Source organism: Suillus subaureus, assembly GCF_016647635.1.
Source record: "Suillus subaureus strain MN1 chromosome Unknown BJ212scaffold_151, whole genome shotgun sequence".
Classification (NCBI taxonomy): Eukaryota; Fungi; Basidiomycota; class Agaricomycetes; order Boletales; family Suillaceae; genus Suillus; species Suillus subaureus.
The window spans coordinates 15,811-37,207 of record NW_024538707.1 but is presented as its reverse complement, the minus strand read 5'-3'; the positions used below and the strand labels follow the sequence as shown (position 1 = coordinate 37,207).

Here is a 21,397-nt window from a genome sequence, read left to right as displayed (position 1 = left end):
CAAGTAAGTATACTAGTAACGCACGGGTACCAAAAAAAATCACCCGCTCTTTGCAGAGTGCCCGGAAGTGTGAATCATACCGAGCATTTCTCGTTATACACGCTCCTGGAAAACAATTGAAGTCATGCCGGTTGCTGCATTTGAGTCGGCCACAAGCTTGGCGTGATACTCTCGAACACCAAGGATCAGGCGTGGTCCTAGCACAAACTTTCCCGCGAGTGCAAAAATTTGAAGGAATCCAACATAAATGTGCCATCTCATGGAATATGGTTCCTATAGGATGGTGAACGGTGCACAGGTGTAGAGTTCAGTGAAACATTGGCATACCACTGAGGTTGTCGGAGACAGATAAGCAAGGTTGAAGCAAGAAATAGGAACAAAGCTAGCATCCAAAATTTCAGAGGTCAATAGAACCACATTCACATTGTGAACTCACCTCGCAAAGTAAAGTACGTGAGTTTTGATCAACACCGTGAAACAGTCCCCGATAATGCCCCCTGCCGATGAGCGTCGTAATTCACGGAAGTGTTTGACAGCGATCCAAACCGCGAAACACAATGTAACGACCTCCCATACAGTAGCAAGTATCCAGGTCATGGAACCCAGGAGTACGCTATTTCCCCCAAAGCTAACGGTGCATTGATACATGCCTGAGAGAACTACCTCTGGTATTCATAAATGAGCCTGGTGGACCTATTTCACCCACAATTGACCTTACCCCCTGAAATATCCTTCATTATTATTCCCGCGAGCACTGCGCTGGCGATGTTGACAACCAGGAAAGTGACAACAAGAAATATCAGCACGTTTCTGGATCGCTGGTACATGGCATGTAACCGAGAAATCATGATGACTTGCGTAACATTTCAGTCAATTCAATACCATGCAAGTATTGTAGCAGCGCAGCTCACCGCCCAGCATAGCATTTATGATGACACACATACAATCTAGTGCGACGTATCCACCGGGGCCTGACAAATTTAGTAACATTATGGAGGATCATACGCCCGGAACAAACTCACAGCTGTGACAATTGTTACGTTAAACTAAGAAGTCCGTCAAGAATCTCACTCACCCCTGCATGGGAGTGTAGTTGATTGGTCAGGAATGCAGGCATAGAAACGGAATACTCACTACAACTGTCACTGGAATAAATACTGTATGCCGCCGGTCAGAAAAAATGAAAACAGTGTGTACGAGGAGACATACACAGCACTCTAATGCTGATTGTGAGAGATGGCAGATTAGTACAACACCGATTGCTTAAGCTTCCCAACATACACAGAATATATTATTCCAACATAGCGCACCTAGGATCCTTTTAAGTCAGCACAACTTACCTACCACACTGATGGCACAAACTACATACACTCAGATACAACGCCGTCATGAGGGACCAGCGTTTCTTCTGCCGCGAATTAGTTGCGCATTCACGTCGTTCTTTTGACGCGGGAGTCCGCTCACCCAGATCAATTCGACCTGTGAAGGCATTCTTAGCGAGATGGCTGCCTCCGTAATACCATTAACCTACCTCTTGACCAAACGTAAGTGCTGGAAATACCGTGAGGATATTCAGGTGGTTCTGTCGTACTCAGTCTTGCTCACCCCAATCATATATCAACCCAACAGCAGAGGCGACTGCAAAACCAAAGCCTAGGTTAGATCGACACATCACCATCATCATTAGACTCGCTTTCCACGAACCTGCAAAATAGCTGGCAATACGACTCGCTTTGATGAACGGCCCCAAAAAGAGCTCATTTGAGAGAAAACTCATACTTGTGGACGAGCAAACTGGAGCGGCGACGTTGGTAAACGTATAACGATAACATGCTAGATATAATACCATTATCCGGCGCTTATCACCGCCAAAGCGAATGCTACACACGATAATTTGGTGAAGTAAAAGTGTTTCAGGTTGAGAGGGAATAAGGAAAGTTCATCCAGGCACGTTTACGATACCATCCAATTATCGAAGTAGATGTCTGACTATAATTCTTATTACATTGCTACCCTAGAACGCCACCCCCTTGGTACTACGTACATAAACTCCCACTGGGTTAATACTGTCAGTAGCAGAGTAGTGGTGTACATATTTACCATTTTCGAAACTCACTCCCAGTCCTATCTCTCACTTCGAACTTGCACAATGTAGTGCACTTGCAGTCTCTTGCAGGCAGACCGAATAGAAGAAGACAATCGTTGAGACATTCCTTCTTCATTGTGTACGCACTTATGTAGTACAGCCTGACATGGTGTGACATGACGCCACATTGAGTCCCAGCGCCTTCGGGAATTCAAACATTATAAAATCTTGGTTTGGTCATGAAACAGTTGCGTGCGTGGATAACCAGAATATGTGTGGAAGTCGTACTCGGGACGTACTGTTACGGGAGATGCAGCGTATATAGGGGATGTCAGCGAGATGCGTGATGGACCCTGACTCTGAATCGCCTTCCCTGAGTGGCCATGGGAATTCAGGGCCGAACACAGAGGGTTTGCGCATGACATGAGAGACGTTGCAGCGAACAGGCCTTCATCGTGACTTGTGCACCCTCTCCAAATGCGAGTATCCAATGGTGGCCCTTTTCGTTCTCCATCTGTCATCTCACGCGCACCCCCCCGCTCTCGTCTGCCTTAGTCACACCAGGCTAGCCTTAAGGTGACTCAAAAGGAGGAATCGAAAGCAGATGAAGACAGCCGTCGCGAATCCGAAAATGTGGTCATGGAGAACCGACGAACAGGATCTCACTTCGTTCTCATACTCTCGCCCAAGCAAGAAACTCGCAATACCGTGACGTCTATACATGTACCACACCCGGGCCGTCAGCACGATCTCGTAAAGCTGCCTGCACACGAACCGTTAGTCACACAGGCAGAGCATGATATCCTTGCACAAGTACTGCTCGTAGAGTTCTGGAGAATAATGCACAGTAGGTTTGCCTAGTATAGAATTAGCTGTTCTGCGAGCCAAAGGGGGTAACTTCAACACAATCCCGGAGGTCACAGATGAATGGATGGCAAGATACGCCGCACTGGTTCGAAGTATTTGGTCCCTGCCAGTGAAGCTTTCACGCACGACTCTATGGGAAGTGACCCATCGACCGCTTGTATTATGAATATACAAATGAAAGTTACAGCTTGGTATTGATACGCGTATAAGTAACAAGTAAAGAAAATCATGTAGATTTGCTGAGCTTATCCCAACCCTCTAAACTTGTAAATTTAGATAGAACAGCATCGAGATCTGAGTCCTCGGCGTTAGGCTGCCGGCCTTCTCCTGAGCTCGATGGCCGTTTAAGGCGAAGATAGTACCGGTTGTCGGCATCCTTTTTAAGTACCAGAAAAGAGTCCACAAGGAAATTCCAAATGTCTTCGTCTATGTCCGAAGGTGCGGAAGCCTCCATATTATTGAGACAGAACAACTTCTCCTTGCCACATGCCACAGCGCCTAAAGTTGCCCATTCGTCGAAGGGGCGCAGTCCGCGTGGCAGAAGGACTCCCTGCCTGTAACGTAAGACAATCCAGGCAAAAACCCACATAAACGACTCCAGATCGTGGCGATACAGGTGTTTGACTTCGCCTCGTTGAACACTTGGGGAAAGAAGCTCGAGCGCCATGAACGGTACCGTGCCCGTGCGCTCGTTGCCCTGAGGACCTACTATATTTGCCAACGAAGATAGATCGTAGTCGTTTAAGACACCGATCAGTTGGCTGTTTTTTCTGTACCACATCAAGTTTCCAGGGCTGATATCTCGATGATAGACCCCTTCCTTCCACAGAGTCAGATGGCCTGCACGCTATGTCAACGAAGCGCCACGTAAATTGAACCAAGCACGTACATAGGACACACTGACGCCATACATTGAAAAGCTCTGTGTTGTTAAGCTTCTTCGTGATGGGGTGGAGCTTGCGGAATACGAGAATGTAGAGCATGCGACTGCCCGTGGTGGGTTCCGGAATACCAAGTGCTTCTCCGATGGCGGACGTGGGATTCGTGAACGTGTGGTGCCAGAGCAACTCAGGAATATGATCTTTGACGGTATCGTGGGCCTTGGCAATCTCAACGCTTTTCAAGATTTTTGACTCGTTTGTGCGACTCGCCCCTCCCCAAAAGATTTTGGCCACCATCCCATCCTCGAGGTTTTCGTATCTCTTCACGAGCGCGTTGCTAGTGACAGGGACCACATTGGTGGCTCGTCCTTGAAGTCCGTAGTGTGTCACTCTTTCGTCGCGCTGCGTATGACATGAGTGACATTGCAACGAACAGGTTTTCATAGCTTGTTCCTCCCAGTGCCCTCTCCAAATGCTAGTACATATCCAACTCTCGTCTTCCATCTGTCATCTCACGCACACCTTCTCGCCTTCGTTTGGCTAAAAGGAAAAAGGAATCGAAGGCAGACCAAGACAACTTGTCACGAATCTCCAAATAGCAAACAAGTTGAAACAGGCCAACTGACGTAACTACAGATTCTGAGGAAATTTTGGGAAAATATGATTGGTCGGTTTGTACGGATTGTAAGGAAAATCCAATCCAGTTTCGTTTATTGCACAATCATTGATGGTCAGACAAACAGTGGTTGGGCTGGGCCGAGCGTTAGCTCGGTTCGGACGCTGGCGAGATTGCCGCTGGGTGGGCGGGAAAACTCGACAAGCGGGCTGAATGAATGACCATTATGAGTGTAGGTGTATGAAGTTATGAGTGTACCAAAAAAATCCGGTATGTAATCGACAAAGAACGGCTGATATTAAAGGTGCAATAACTGATCCTGGGAGTGGTGGGTGGGTGAAAATATGTGAGGTGCCGGTTCCTTCCGGGCACTCAGGAACCGGCACCTTTCACAAGGGCAAACCTCTAACTTAGGCAGCGGCTAAGGAGAGCTGAACTCGATCTCTGTCGTAATCATATATTTACAACGTTTAGCACCTAATTCGTTGCATGCAGCCAATTCGCCTTGCGGCAATCGTTCTCATAAAGTTACAAGTATGCATACATGACAAACTGTGTGTAAGATAACAAAGATCACTGACTAGGAAAGTTTGCTGAGCTTATTCCAGTTCGTGCTACCGGTAAACTTGTGTAAGAAATCATCAATATCCGAGTTCGATTCCTCGGCATCTGGCTGTTCGCCAGCTCCACTCAATCGCTGTTTCATCCTGAGATTAAATCGACGTTCGTCATCAGTTTTCAGCTCCCACAAACATTCGACAAGGAAGTTCCATGTAAAGGCATCTAGGTGCGAGGAGTCATAATCCTCAAAATGACGCAGAAAAAGGTACTTCTCCTTAACACATGTGACGGCGCCAGCAGTCGCCCAAATATCGAAGGGGCGGGATTCCACTGGGAGAAGAACTCCCCGTTTGTAACGCAAGCAAATCCAGGCGAAACACCAAATAAACGACTCCAGGTCGTGACGATATAGGTGTTTGACTTCGCCTGGTTGACCTTTTACAGAGAGAAGATCGAGCGCCATGAACGGTACCGTGCCCGTGCGCTCGTTTCCCCGAGGACCCTGGTCATTCGCCAACGAGGATAGATCGTAGTCGTTTAAGACACCAATCCGTTTGCCGTCCTTCCAGTACCACATCAGGTTTCCAGGGCTGACATCTCGATGATATACCCCTTCCTTCCATAGAGTAAGGTGACCTGCACGCCATGTCAACGAAAGCCACGTAAATTCCACCACACACATACATAGGATACACTGACGCCATGCGTCAAAAAGCTCTTTGTCGTAAAACTCCGTGATGGGGAGAAGCTTGGGGAATACGAGGACGTAGAGCACGCGACTGCCCTTGGTGGGTTCTGGAACCCCGAGCACTTCCCGGATGGCGGACGTAGGATTCGTGAACGTGTGGTGCCAAAGAAGCTCGGGAATATGGTCTTTTACGGTATCGTGCGCCTTGGCGATCTCCTCAACCTTTTTCAGGATCTCCGGTTCGTTAGTGCGACCCACCTCTCCCCAAAAGATCTTGGCCACCATCCCATCCGGGAGGTTGTCGTATTTCTTCGCGAGCGCTTCGCTAGTGACAGGGACCACATTGGTGGCCCGTCCTTGCAGTCCATAGTGCGTCACTCTTTCGTCGTGGCTGGTGTGCAGCAGCAGATCCACCTCTCCAAGTTCTACGTCCTTGATTTTGAATTCATGGCATTGTTTGCCCTCAATTTGAACTGGGAGGAAGTCCTTGTTTCGGCCCCAATCCTGAGGTTCGAATCGTTGTAAAGCATACAACAACACCATGAATCGCGGGAGATCTTGAATGAAGTTGATGCCTGAACTTTGAATGGTCCCTTGCCGATCATAATACCAGATCCACATTACATCGTCTGAAACAGCGGTGGTAAGAGCGCAATCAATCTCGACAGACGAACGAACCCACCGATGACGATAAGATTAATCAGGTGATTGACGGCAAGATTGGCCGCAAACATTTCGGCCGCGTACATACCCGTCTGGACGGTCACATCTGGCTCGTCAGGGTCGGTCCTGGATTTTTTCGCGGCAGATTGTAAAGTGTCCGCGGCCTTGCGCTTGGAGCTGGACCCGCCCTTGGAAGCCTGTGCGGCAGTAAGGCCGGAAGATACGACTGCAGCTCGGCAGATTTAGTTTGATCTTGCAAAAAAATACAATCACTTACCTGCAGTGTCAGACGCAGGTTGTGTTGCGGTCTGCGAAGGGCCTGGCGCAGGATCTTCAGCCTTAAGATGATCCACCGGCAGATATTCTGGCTTGGTAGGAACATAGTCATTCACTTTATACGAAGATTGCGGCGGTTTAATCGATTTCTTCCTGTCCGTTTTTCTCTTGAACTCGATGCAAGCTAGAACATCTTTCCAGGGGAGTGGCGCTGGTGGCTTTGCCATTGCATTCTTGACCATATGAGCCTTGCGCTTCTCGTCGTCCTCCTGTTTTCCCTTCTTGCCGCCCTTCTCATCCTCGAAGGGAGCGCATGCGCTGTTCAAAGGAAGAAAGACGAGGTCGGGTTTTCGAGCTGACTTCACAGTCTGGTGGTTTTGGTACATGGGCATATCGTTCTGCTGACAGATCATGTCCACAGCGGGGACAGGAGCGCGCATCCCATCGACCTTGATGTCTTCAAGACAAGCGAGGGCAATATTGGTGGCTTCTATAAAAGGGACGTAGAGGTTGTTTTCCACTCCTGGACGTACGCTTGCAATCGTTGTAAGCATGAAAACGTCCAATCGGTGAAAAAGCACTTACTATTTTTTCAGGGCTATCTCGATGCCCGAAGAGTATATATCTCCAGCAGATACCCGTCCATCGCAAACTGGCAGAACTGCCTTCAGGCACTTTTGCAGAAGCTCGGGCTGTTGAGTCTCGGGAGTGGAAGAAGCGCGCTGCAGGAGGGCTTGCAACATGGCATCTGCTTTGCACTCCTCAGCCTGCTCGATATCCCGTTGAATCCATGGGCGGACTTTCTTAACACTTAATAGAATGTCAGTTGCTACTCAATAAAAATAGGAAATGTACACACTTGACACCGAGCACACCGATGTTCTCGCTGACGACGGCAGTCCCGCGGCTATCTGGGGTCGATTCTATTTTGCTAGCACTATGAGCTGGTGCATTGGCGCGTGGCGGAGTAGACGATGTGCCTGTCTCGCCGGCAGGGGACATGGCGCTAGGTGTTGTTGTTACGCTGACTGGGTGTTGTCAGCAGAACTGGTGAGGTGGAGAAAACTAAGAGGACAAGAAAAACGACTGCTTTCCACTTGCCTTATATCTGGGTCGGCCAATGTGGCGCAAATGTGGTGGGCCATCGATCAATCTGATCAGTGGCGGTTGTGGACCTACAGTTTGACTCCGACGACGCGTTCCCATCAACACGCGCACGTGACCTTGACTTATTTGACTCTGAGTAGATCAGAGTCCTGGAAATCGATTTCAGTCTAATACTAAGTAGATCCATCTATAGTCTAGTACTCTGTCAATTCGTTAGAAATAAGATAAATAGCAGTGCGCCAGGTAGATCATGTTTTTCACGGTGAGAGGATTTCGCTATCTAATACCACATACTATCTCGATCGTTCTCGGTACGCAATCAAGCATGATGCTTACTTCGAGTCTCTAAGAAGTTCTTCTAAGAACCTTGATCTTGGGATTTATGTTCTCAGAGTGGAACGAAGTCCGATGCTCGCGCCATGGTCCACAGAAAGAACATAGATGCACAACTCGGTTGCAGTTCTCTCCTAGTATTCTGTCCTTCTACACATGATTGTTACCCCATTTTAGACTCCTGTGCTGCATATTACTGTTAATAGACACTGCTGTGTATCCTGGGTGACGTCAGACAATCAATACATATGGCTCTCAAGGATACGACGGCAAGAACTCATGCTCATGCAAGACCTTGAGGCGTCTGTCAAGATTTTTTTTACGATGATGTGTTGCAGTTGAAGCTATCGGAGGCATTGAGTTGTCTGGTACTTCGTCGCAGTCACCATCCACCAACGGGAGCGAAAACCCGACCTTTCTAATTCATGTACACGTTGATTTGCAACCAAAGCACAAGGATGTGCGCTATCCAACGCCCAGTCACCGAAACATGATTGACATGTGAGATGTCGAGAGCCGGGTTGTGAAATAAAATGAGAACGCATTCCGAAGCACAAACATACCATTCTCACTAGACAAAACAGGACTCGCCGCATTAGGCTCCCAAACAAAATCCTGTGTGCAGCGCAGCGGAGGACTCGGAAATACTAGCACGGGAAATACAGCGTATGTAGGGGATGATCATGAGATGCTGAGGGGTCCAGGTTTACATAGGAGGAATCACATATCGGTGGGAGTATTCGATGTGAATAGGTGTAACAGTAGTGTTTTGTCAGCGTCGGTGCTGTATCGATAGCCCATTGTGTGCAGAATCTCGCACATATGGACATCTAGAGCTGCGCGTATGGTGGTCAAACTTGTGAACGAAACTCTATAAGCGAGATCAAATTGATTTGTAGTAGTCAGAAGAAGCCAAATAATCGAGCGTACTGAGAGAGCAATCGCGAACCTTAAATGCAGGAACGAAAAACTGATTCTTGCTGAGTAGGACCAGTCAACAAACAAGAATCCATAAGGTCAATGTGAGGAAAGATCTCGGGTCGACTGATGTGGTCGACAAATTGTATGAGCCAGGACATGTTGCGACAGCACAGGACTTTGTCACATTGGGGATGCACGGCTAAAGGCCTCACTGTCTTCTGGTTGATAATTTTTTTAGGCATCCTTGAACTGAGGCTGTGGGCAAGAAAGTTCGGAGAAGACTACGTGTCTACAGCAAGAGTGCTTTGTGGATTCAGCAATAACCTATAGCCTATAGGTAATAAATTTGACTCCATAACTTATAGCTTATAGGATATTGATCCACCAGAATTGTTGGGTCACGATGCCTCAATCTGGACGGTCGCAGTGCGTTGGATTACGAGTGGAGGAGAGAACGGACGCATCCTGGGAATTTGCGACAAACAAGATAATCCTCGGAAGTACCAGTGGCATATACTCGGCGGCATAATCCCCGGATCCGGGAGAAAACCGTCCGCCTTCAGTTCAACACGTGACTCAACGAGGCGAGGAAACCATTATAATTTATATGATATGAACACTGGGCTAACAAATCTGAATTTAGACATTGATCAGATGGACAAAATCAAGAGTGTGCTGTGCAGGCTATGCTCTTGCTGAACGCTGAGCCTCCGGGTCTTCAAGGAACCCATTTTCACCCTGCCGCTAGCTCTGTACGTGCCTCCCACACGTGCGCGTTGGTTCTCAAGTGCCTGCTCCACTCAAAACACACTACGTATCTTGCCTTGACGCTGGTAAGAAACCATTTGAACTACTCTTGCTCATCATAATATCCCTTCTCATAGACCCATGCCTCGCAAGAAGCACCGTCTATACGTCGCACTCCATCATCGCAACTCAAAGCCAGGATTTCACTTCGCTCTCATGCTCTCACCTAAGCAAGAAACTCGCAATACCTCCGTCCATGACTGCCACATCTACCACGCCGTCAACACCATCCAATCAGGCGTCAAATTCAATCTCAACGGCATGCCGGAATGGCGGTATGAACGCAAAGTCGTGAATGGTCTTAGAGAAGGTACAGTCATAGGGAGGGTGCTCATCGCAAAGCTACCTGCACACGAACCGTTGGTCACGCAGGCAGAGCGCATACATGATATCCTCGTGCAAGTACCGCTCGTGCAGAATGATGCGCAGTGGAATTGCCTAGTGTAGTTGATTGAAGCATTAGCTGCTCTACGAGCTAACGGGGGTGACTTTAGCACAATCCCGGAGGTTACGAATGGAGGCCAGACGGAGGGCGAAATAAGGGCGTTCGGCGACGAGGCCAAGGATAGTGTTTTGAAGGGGTCAGGCCCGCTGCCCGGCTGCGCTAGCGATCTGCCGCATATCGATATGAGAGTTCGTCAAGAATGAGGAGCGCCAGGTACAACCACAAGAAGATGTGCCCCCGCTCGTACACGTGCTTGTTGAAAGATGACGATATCCACCGTGTGGATAGCGCACACTGTTTAGTGCCTTCGAGCCGACTTAATCTTCCTGGCAAGGAGTTGTGTATCATTTTCCGTTGCACTTTCACTGGAGGACTCACAACATATATTCCACTTTTACCGTCTGCAACTTCTACCATTTTATTCAGATATCTAGTCGACGACTATGTTTGGGCTATATGTCACTAAATGTGAGGTCGTAGCGACTCAGACTCCCAATATAACCCTAAGTTCAAGACCTGGTATCAGCTCCGTCAATCATTCTCTCTCGAGAACGTAGTACTAATTCTCCCCCATGACATCGGTGGTGGCTGTCTAGGGGGGCAAACCAATCTGTGGACGAACCCGTACTTCAAGGTCAAGCATCAAGCCCCATGAGTGATGCCAGAGTGAGCGATACTTCCACGTTCTTATCCTGATCCCAAGTGCAGGGGTCCCAGGCAGCCCAATCCGAGCTAAGCATAGACGCTGCATAGTCATCAGACCAACGTTTATATCAAAACTAGAGTAGGTGATTAGTACGAAGAGTCGGTCGCGCTGGGATCGAAAGCCCATTTCGTACACGCGTTAATCAGAGCTCACTAGCATTTGAAGGATAGATTCGTGGCAACATCCTGTTTGGCTCATGCATAAAGTGATTAGAGTACAATGCGGCAAATATGATAAAAAATGATGTAGGACTACAGGTGCACACCGCTTTCTTGTTCACCCTCCCCAGTTGAATTCGATGGCCCAATGTCCGAGTTGTCTCCCGGAAGAGGTGCGTCCAACGGCTCGAGTCCATTATCACTAGTAAATCCACCATGCCTACCATTTCTGCTTTCTGGTTCCGGCTCAGGAGGAAGGTCATAATGAGCGCTAGTGGCATTCGACGCTCCGTGCTGAGTGAGCGCCAACTTGAGCATGAATATTCGCTCATCTTGTGATGCTCTGTGCGTGTGCGTGCCCCGATCTTAATAAGTGCAGTAAAGTCCATGGACTGCCTTGTACTGACAACGTCTGGTTGTTTTCTTTTATTGCTTGTGCGATGTCTGGGTCTTCTGCATATTCTTGGAGTTCCTCTTGTGTGCGTTTTAGATGGGAGATAGAGTTTTGAAGACGACCGATCTCTGATGTGTCAAAATGTTGGATGAGCTTGGATATGCGCTTTTAAGATTATTATGTCATACCATCAGCAGAAACTTCGGGGTCAAAGGAGATAGCTTGCTGAAACGTGAATGGTTGGGGGTGACATGGAATAAAATCCATCGTGCTCCTCGATGTGAGGTATACGTAGGTCCCTGATCATGGAATTACTGATTATTAGTGTTCGGGCCGGACGGCCCTGACATAATATGGGTAATTCCGATGAATTTCTCTGTCCCCCGTTGCTATTCAGATTGAATATTCAGAGTCTCAGCCTATGGCCCACAACCCATACGACCACATTTGTTCAAGGTACAGTTCATTCTATGATAATGCCTGGCTAAGAGCACGTGTCGTGTTCATGTCAGGGCCGCTCTTCAGCGTTTCAACACAATGATTCTCAGGAAGTAGCTGGGCACAACAAAGGTACAGTCACTTAGGGTTCCAGGTTTCGAGTCGAGCAAGCTCTATTCCAGCAACCAGTGTAGCTGCTAACATCCTCACGTCCTCTTTGTCGTCAAGAAATGCTGTCTCTTCTCCGTCGTTCACCAGATTATGATACTGTAGTAGATCGTCCATTGCAGTTTTGACTGAATTATTTTATTCCAGATGCATTACAGTTGTGTTTTCTGTACAGATTATCTTTTGTAAATATATTTCAAAGTCCGTCATAATCTATTCCGTATTATTTTGCCTATGGATAGTCACCCAGTGTAACAAGTAAAGAAAATCACTGTGAAGGTTCCCGTAGAGGTTTGCTGAGTGCCACCCATCTTTCAGTATTTTTGAATGACTGTAGAAAACCATCAATATCTAATTCTGATTCCTCAAAGTTGATCGGTTGGTCTTCCCCTTTTGTCGACCACAATAGTTGTTTGCATCGATTCAAGGTGTTTGCTACACGCTGCTACAAGTCACTTCGCTCGGCAGTGGGTTTCCTGATGTATGGACACGCGTCTTTTGAGATTGTGGCAATGCATACCATGATGGGCAGAAGCCTCGGGGTTGAAGGCTTGAAATTTCGTGAACATGACGTGGATTGGAACTCTTGGTGGTTTGATTCAGGCACAAAAAGACTTTAGTGTGGGAGTCCACGACGTCCAGCAAGCTTGTCCGTCTGGTGTCCTTCGGGTCTATCGTGACCTGTAACGGTCGAGTGTACGCTGAGCGTATTTCCTCAGTCCTAGTAGCGTAGGTGCATGCAGTGTTGATCTTTTGTTGGAAATGATATCTACTAACACGAGACTTTATGTAAGCTAAAATACTCTCCAGCGAGAACGAGTGAGAATTCGTAAAATCGGACGAAATTCACCCGAGAAAAAATGACGAGTCACTATCATCCATCTATTCGATTGGTTTGCCTACCGCAGACGGGGAATTGACACAGGTATCAGAAGCCAAAAAAAACCGTGTAGTGACACGTAAGGAAAATCACTGCGAAGGTTTGCTGAGCGCAGCCCAGCTTGTGGTGCTTTTGAATGCCTGTAGAAAACCATCAATATCTGATTCGGATTCCTCAGAGTTGGGCTGCTCGTCTCCATCTGAGAGCCATTGAAGGCCAAGATAGTATCGAGCGTCGGCTTCCTTTTTAAGCACCACAAAGCACTCCACAAGGAACTTCCACATAAGTGATTCTATGTGAGGGGATCGGTATTCTTTGAGATTATTCAGAAAGTATAGCTTAAGCATGCCACATGTCACTGCGCCAGACGTGGCCCAATCATCCAGCCGGCGCGATTTCACTGGTAGAAGGGCTCCGTTCTCGTAACGCAAGGAAATCCAGGCGAAGCACCACATAAAGGACTCTAGATCATGACGATATAGGTGTTTGACTTCGCCTCGTTGGCCCTGTGCGGAGAGAAGCTCGAGCGCCATGAACGGCACCGTGCCCGTGCGCTCGTTTCCCCGAGGAGCTGGGTCATCCGCCAACGAGGATAGATCGTAGTCGTTTAAAACGCCTACCCGCTTCCCGTCTTTCCAGTACCACATCAGGTTGCTAGGGCTGACATCTCGATGAAATACACCTTGCTTCCACAACGTAACGTGGCCTACGTGCTATATCAACGAGGAGCCTCATAAATACGATAAAAATACATACACAGGATACATTGATACCACACGTCGAAAAGCTCTTTGCCGTGAAGCTTCGTGATGGGGTGGAGCTTGCGGAATACGAGAATGTAGAGCACGCGACTGCCCGTGGTGGGTTCCGGAACACCTAGTGCTTCTCGGATGGCGGACGTAGGATTCGTGATCGTGTGGTGCCAGAGCAACTCAGGAATATGGTCTTTGACGGTATCGTGCGCCTTGGCGATCTCCTCAACTCTTTTCAGGATTTCCGGCTCGCTAGTGCGATTTGCCTCTCCCCAAAATATCTTAGCCACCATCCCATCCTGGATGCTTTCGTATTTCTTGGCCAGCGCGTCGCTAGTGACAGGGACTACATTGGTTGCTCGTCCTTGCAGTCCGTAGTGCGTCACGCTTTCGTCGTGGCTGGTGTGAAGCAGCAGATCCACCTCTCCAAGTTCTCCGTCCTTGATTTTGAATTCATGGCATCGTTTCCCCTCAACTTGAACTGGGAGGAAATCCTTGTTTCGGCCCCAATCCTCAAGTTCGAATCGTTGTAAAGCATACAATAGCACCATGAATCGCGGGAGATCTTGGATAAAGTTGATGCCCGAGCTTTGAATGGTCCCTTGACGATCATAATACCAGATCCACATTACATCGTCTGAAACAGCGGTGATAAGAGCGCGACCAATCTCGACAGACGAACGAACCCACCGATGACGATAAGATTAATCAGGTGATTGACGGCAAGATTGGCCGCAAACATTTCGGCCGCGTACATACCCGTCTGGACGGTCACATCTGGCTCGTCAGGGTCGATCCTGGATTTTTTCGGAGCGGATTGCAAAGTGTCCGCGGCCTTGCGCTTGGAGCTGGACCCGCCCTTGGAAGCCTGTGCGGCAGTAAGGCCGGAAGATACGACTGCAGCTCGGTAGATTTAGTTTGATCTTGCAAAAAAAATAATCACTTACTTGCAGTGTCAGACGCAGGTTGTGTTGCGGCCTGCGAAGGGTCTGGCGCAAAATCTTCAGCCTTAAGATGATCCACCGGCAGATATTCTGGCTTGGTAGGAACATAGTCATTCACTTTATACGAAGATTGCGGCGGTTTAATCGATTTCTTCCTGTCCGTTTTTCTCTTGAACTCGATGCAAGCTAGAACATCTTTCCAGGGGAGTGGCGCTGGTGGCTTTGCCATTGCATTCTTGACCATATGAGCCTTGCGCTTCTCGTCGTCCTTCTGTTTTCCCTTCTTACCGCCCTTCTCATCCTCGAAGGGAGTACATGCGCTGTTCAAAGGAAGAAAGACGAGGTCGGGCTTCCGAGCTGATTTAACAGTCTGGTGGTTTTGGTACATGGGCATATCGTTCTGCTGACAGATCATGTCCACGGCGGGGACAGGAGCGCGCATCCTATCGACCTTGATATCTTCAAGACAAGCGAGCGCAATATTGGTGGCTTCTATAAAAGGGCCGTAGAGGTTGTTTTCTACTCCTGGACGTACGCTTGCAATCATTGTAAGCATGAAACTGTCCGATCGGCGAAAAAGCACTTACTATTTTTTCAGGGCTGTCTCGACGCCCGAAGAGTGTATATCCCCAGCGGATACCTGTCCATTGCAAACCGGCAGAACTGCCTTCAGGCACTTTTGCAGAAGCTCGGGCTGTTGAGTCTCGGGAGTGGAAGAAGCGCGCTGCAGGAGGGCTTGCAATATGGCATCTGCTTTGCACTCCTTAGCCTGCTCAATATCCCGTTGAATCCATGGGCGGACTTTCTTAACACTTAATATAATGTCAGTTGCTACTCAATAAAAATAGGAAATATGCACACTTGACACCGAGCACGCCGATGTTCTCGCTGACGACGGCAGTCCCGCGGCTATTTGGGGTCGATTCTATTTTGCTAGCACCATGAGCTAGTGCATTGGCGCGTGGCGGAGTAGACGATGTGCCTGTCTCGCCAGCAGGGGACATGATGCTAGGCGTTCAATGATTACGCTGACGGAGTGTTGTCAGCAGAACTGGTAAAGTGGAAAAAATTAAGAGGACAAGAAAAACAACTGCTTTCTGCTTGCCTTATATCTGGTCGACCGATGCGGCGCAAATGCAGTGGACCATTGATCAATCTGATGTGGATTGATGTGGCGATTGTGGACCTACAGTTTGACTCCGACGACGCGTTCCCATCAACACGCGCACGTGACCTTGACTTATGTGTCAACTATGAGTCAGCGTCATGCACGAGCGTGCCGAAATCTACTGATCTACCTATGCGAACGATAGGCCTTCATCTCAAAACTTCCAACAAGAACGCGTGCAACTGAGGGAGCGAGGTTGGGTCATTAAATGTTGGCGTTACAACGAAAGATTAATTTTTGCAACTGTCTGTTCATGGTCGTTTGACAAATGACAGCGAAGGTGAACGGGCGGAGGTCGTGACACCGACATTGCGAAGCGGAGATACCACATTGGTGATAACCCTCGAATTCCCAATGTGCTCCCATCATACCCGTGATTTCGCTGATTCGTGTATTTATAGGCTAGCAGCTCAAATTTTCGCAGCGGCAGCGGACTCCGCCGTCACGTCATGTGTGATTGTATGATCAAGTTTGATCAAGTGTGGGGTAACTATATCCAAGTCAGATATACGTTATCATCATCGAATATTCAAGTTGCCAGAAGGATCGAGGCCTGGGAGTTGGCACCAATCAAGAATAACTTGTCTCCAGTCAAAGGCAACTCATGTACACATCGATCAAAGTACTAGTAAGCATCTGCTCTACCCATCTTCTTGTATAGTATTTTCTCGAAACTCCTCGCCAACGCATAGGTGATAGCTCCGACCACAAACCCTACAAACACACCAACGTCTCCACTGCCCTGCCTCGCTACTGGTCCTACATACCAAGCCTGTGACATGAATGGAACAACAGCTCCACACGCGCACACAAAGGCCACTACCGCGGGGATACCGCTAGGCAAGAAAGCATATGAAGCCTAAGTCGTGACGGGATATTGGTCCTCAGAAAACAAGGCTCGTCGGAATAACATATGCTCTGTGAGTATTATCGCAGAAAATGCTGATGTCCAATATCCATCGATATCTGAGAGATCATGATGTTAGCGCTTACAATAGATACCGATATTTGAGACTTGTACTAAGGATGTCAACAAAGGTAGCATAAAACTTTTTGGAACCAACAATGGCCACTGGTATCAGACTTGAACCCAAATCATGAGCGTCCCCGAAGTTTACATTCACTTGATGACACCTACATTCCCTCTGACATGAGGATATATACCCATCTGGGCACCGCAGCAAACCACGTAGAAATGGCCATGAAACTGTTGCTGAACGTATATATCGTTGGTGCACAGGCACTAGATATGCTGAGAGCGACCAAAGCAGTCAGGATTTCTCCAAATGCGCCTGTAGGTAACAAGACGCTGTGTAACAAGCCACCGACGGAAGAGCTGTTATCGAATCCTGCATTCCAAGCAGGCACGCTCGGAGCTGCTGCTGCGAATGCGGCACCCAGAGCCTGACCAGTCACCTTTTTAAAGAAAATTGTCAAGGTGCAACTGATATCAACATAAATGGCTCACATTAGACACGAAGAACCCAAGATACGTGTAAATAAAAATTCTCGCACTATCGGGATGTCAAGGAGAGCCCTGGTGATGGTTCAGGAAAACTTACGAAGAAACGTCAGGGCTATGGTATACGCCATAGTCAGGAATCATGGGACACCAGCCGATCATGTTAGATGCGAGAATGGACGCAAAAGATATGACATTAGCGGGTGTTGCTGGAGGGACAGGGGCCGATAGGTTTTCGCGTAGCTGTGGATAACCGACAGCCAGCATGGCGATAAAAGCAATCACATTTGGGATCCATGCCACACTCTCGTACCTATGAATCAACATTCCGTCAGAATTCTGAATGACTGATATTGGAGGGGTCCCACCAATGGATAATACGGTATCCACAGAAAGTGACCTTGAAACCTGTCATTTTTAGTGCGGCAGGAGGAATTCCGACATACCGCAAGAGATATGATACCAAGGATGGCGATACCAAGAGTATCATTAAGTTGAGAAGACAAGCTGGCTATCGTTTGTCCGCCAATAATACAGTTCAGAATAAGGAAACCTTCCGAGGAGAAAACATTCAAGACGGCCGGTATGATGGCACCGAAATACCTTGATGTCGGTCAGGGAATGATACTGGCAATCAGAAGAATAACTCACCCCCATGAGTACCTCGCTTGTACCATAGCTCGCAGGCCAAGCTTTGGCCCGAAAACAGCACTAGCGCATTATGAAGTCCCCGGAAATGCGCAGAGGAATAGCAAAAACCCACAAGAATCCTGGCAGTAAACAGCATCTAGCTGAAGGTCAATCGCTGGCAGATCAAAATTTCGTAAACTGTTAACTTACACTAGGTCAACAATGACGATAATAGCTATGGAGTCACAAACTCCCAGGGAAAAAAATGCAGGGCCAGCAGCGCCAGTGCTGAATCTGGAGGTGTTAGGTAGGTTAGGGAATAGCGCCAGAATTAAGACAGCACTGAAAACATACGACAATATATTCATGCAAGAGGAGAACCAAATGAAAAACAACTGGTACCACCGAGTCTCGAGACGTTCCTCTGCTGGCACCGGCATGATGCTGATCCAAGGATCAGCAAAAATGCTAAGATAGGTATCACAACATCTTCATCTCACTCACCCATGAGTTTCAATTCCACATCGAGAAAGTAACTGAGTGGTACGTCTGAAGAATCCTACGTGATAGCGACTGTCCTCCATACTATCATCCCTCGTATACTCATCAGGGTACACACTGGGTCTGGAATGGTAATTCAACGAACCTGTCCAGTTTCCGCTCCACTGTGTAAGACTGCATTGCATGAGTAGTAGTTGACCTATTTCAGTTGGGTCGATCGATATGCAACAGCGTCAAAGATAGTAGCAGATGAGTCGGGTGCCTAATCCCATTGCTAAATGTCGTCAGCTGGCGAAAGTAAAGCAAGTGGGATCCGAAACTTACCGTGACGGAGAAGACTACATACCCGCATATATCAAGACAGCACGATCTTCAATTGATCAATCGAGCTTCTCGATCTGTGCCGTTCCCAAGCTTTCAAAGCTTCGAGTTTGGAACGATGCGGCATGATTCAGTGAAGATATCTTTGATAGTAGTTAGTATTCTACCCCGAGGCGAGGTACGAGTGTAGGGTTAGAAGTATGTCTATGTGATCCGAGGCTTTGTGTCTAACTCGAGAAAGAGGATGTAGAAGCACGACTGAAATTCAAAGATGATGAGTGACAGTAGGAAAACAAAAAGGAAATCATGTAACGAAGTTCCGGATGAAAGCCCCGCAGGGCTTTACGGTCCGAAACAACAGCCTGAAACTCGGGTGAAAAGGTATTACAGCTGTGAAGGGCGGGTTACCAAGCCCGAACAGACAGACTACCTACAGTGGTCAGGATACGAGTGATACGTCGTTGGTAGTGGTGAATCATTTTCCTGGCCGCCACTGGACCGCGGTTCGAACCGGACTGTTGGCAGACTGGACCGTGGTTCAGTCCAACGTTCGAGGACCCATGGGAGCCCAGCCCTTGGTTCCGTTCTCTGTTCCTGCTTGAACTGTTTGAACGCGTCCGAACGCTGAATGCAAACATATATTTTTGATGCAGTAACTTGATTACTGGGAGTGTAAATATGATGTAATGATTATGTAAGTCTACAAAGACAAGTTCTGCGGAGTATGAAATTGATTATTATTGATACTCCAAATAAATTCGCTATGAGCGCCAAGCTGCTCAGCGCTCAGCCCCTGATGCCGACTAACAACTTGAAGTTCCCTGTCGAGCTGTGGCTCCTCATTCTCTCTTTCGGCAAATTTTCCTCCAATGACCTAGCTGCACTCTGCCAAGTGTGCACTGGCTTGTATCATGCAGCGGTTGACTCTCTGTACGAGTCCATCACAGTCGACAATTCGGATATCTGCACCACGCTTGCAGAGCATCCCCATCTTGCAGAGAAAGTCAAATCATTCATATTCACATATCCAACAATCATGGTCTATGATGGTCCCGAGGTGCATCTAGATCATCTCATATTGGCCCTCAAAAATATGACTTGCCTCTCAACACTCAAGCTTATCCATTCCAAAAAGCGTGTATATTCTTCCATCCTTCAGTACTGTGATGCCGAGCTTCACGTTTTTCATTGCACCTATCCTGTTGATCGCCAATTCCTGAGCTTTTTGAATAGGCAGGATAGCATCCGCGATCTTGCTCTCACTAGCCAGCCCACAATAGATATCTTTCCTAGGCGCGAGGTGATGTTTCTTCCCACATCTCTGCCACATCTCATGGAAGTCTCCGCCGACCTTTGGTTGTTAAAATACCTCGTGCCTGGACGTCCAGTTCACACTGTGCGCTTCAAAGGCAAACACGTACAGGACAGCAACATGCGGCTCAGCGACTTTGTCGACACCTCCACAGTACCTGTTAGGAATTTGGGATTTGATTTCATGATTTGGTGCCCAGCAGTAATATGCCTCACACCAATTTCCAAATATATTGAGGAAATTACGCTGACAGGTTTGGTCACTCAGGTCAGCAATACTCATTCGATTTATAGCAGGATTATGACTTACAGCCGTATAGTGCCTAATTAGTCAATATCGGCGTTATGGAATCTTTTACTGGGGACACCATCTTGATCGCATGCTAGTACGCGCGCCGAATTTAAAAAGGCTAACATTCTGGTTGGAAGGGAAACGTGGAGACGCTCATTCATGGGCTCAACTTCTGTTCCAGGAGTTTCATGATACACTGTCTCATCTTGAGCATGTCTCATGCGTAGTCGCTGGACCAGACGTTTCAACGACATTCGACTTTTTGCCGGGTTGCCTCCCAATTGCACATGAAGATAATCGAACCCGTGGTCATAGGGCCACAAATGATGTTCGGGAGCTTATGCCAATTCCAGTTCTTTGTTGCGGGAGTGAGGAAAACCTTTGCGATAAATACTCAGAATTCACTTTCCCACTGGTTTAATTATTGTGCTCTTCCTGCAGTGTAGTTGACGTGTTGCATTCATAATTTTGGTGCCAGCATTAGGCGGCATGGTGCAAGTGTACTTCCAGCCTGAGTGTGCTTTCGATGAGGACCATACCAGCATGTATCAAAGTAATACGACATGAAACCACACACCAATATGAATGAAGACTCCATCCTCTGCTCAAGCGGTACCTTCATCTTCACAGTGTGGATAGCACGGTTGAGTGCCCAGGCCACTGTCGTACAGTTCATGACTCAGACACTACCGTCCTCCAAATCGCCGAGCATATTCTCATAGAATACTTTGACAATGTGATTTGCGACAGCATTATGAACTCCATCCACAGGCCCACTCATTCCACCCATCATTTATTCCTACCACTCACTCTAAACTGCTCTCAATGTCCGATGCTGCGTGTCGTTCGGCGCATGTTTCATCCCACCATCACGCATAGTAGCCTAGGAGAATGATAAATTAGACTTGAAGGCGGGTTACTCCAGAGTCCATATTGCCTTCGTATTCGTTTCATGATCCTCGCGCCCTATGTACAATCATCAGGGTAAACAATCTTCTACTTCCTTATGGGTGCATACCCA

The 21,397-nt window shown here is 47.8% G+C and overlaps 1 protein-coding gene across 1 annotated transcript; it reads right to left on the bottom strand.

Moving 5' to 3' along the window:
- Nucleotides 1-10,995: 10,995 nt before the first annotated feature.
- BJ212DRAFT_1402448 (uncharacterized protein) lies at nt 10,996-11,817 on the bottom strand. The gene is made up of 4 exons (XM_041337356.1): nt 11,698-11,817; nt 11,523-11,637; nt 11,091-11,458; nt 10,996-11,030 (listed from the first exon to the last, which is right to left on the bottom strand). Exons 1-3 carry the CDS (start codon nt 11,774-11,776, stop codon nt 11,209-11,211), a joined length of 444 nt encoding a protein of 147 aa, XP_041185700.1. The 5' UTR covers nt 11,777-11,817; the 3' UTR covers nt 10,996-11,030; nt 11,091-11,208.
- Nucleotides 11,818-21,397: the final 9,580 nt, after the last annotated feature.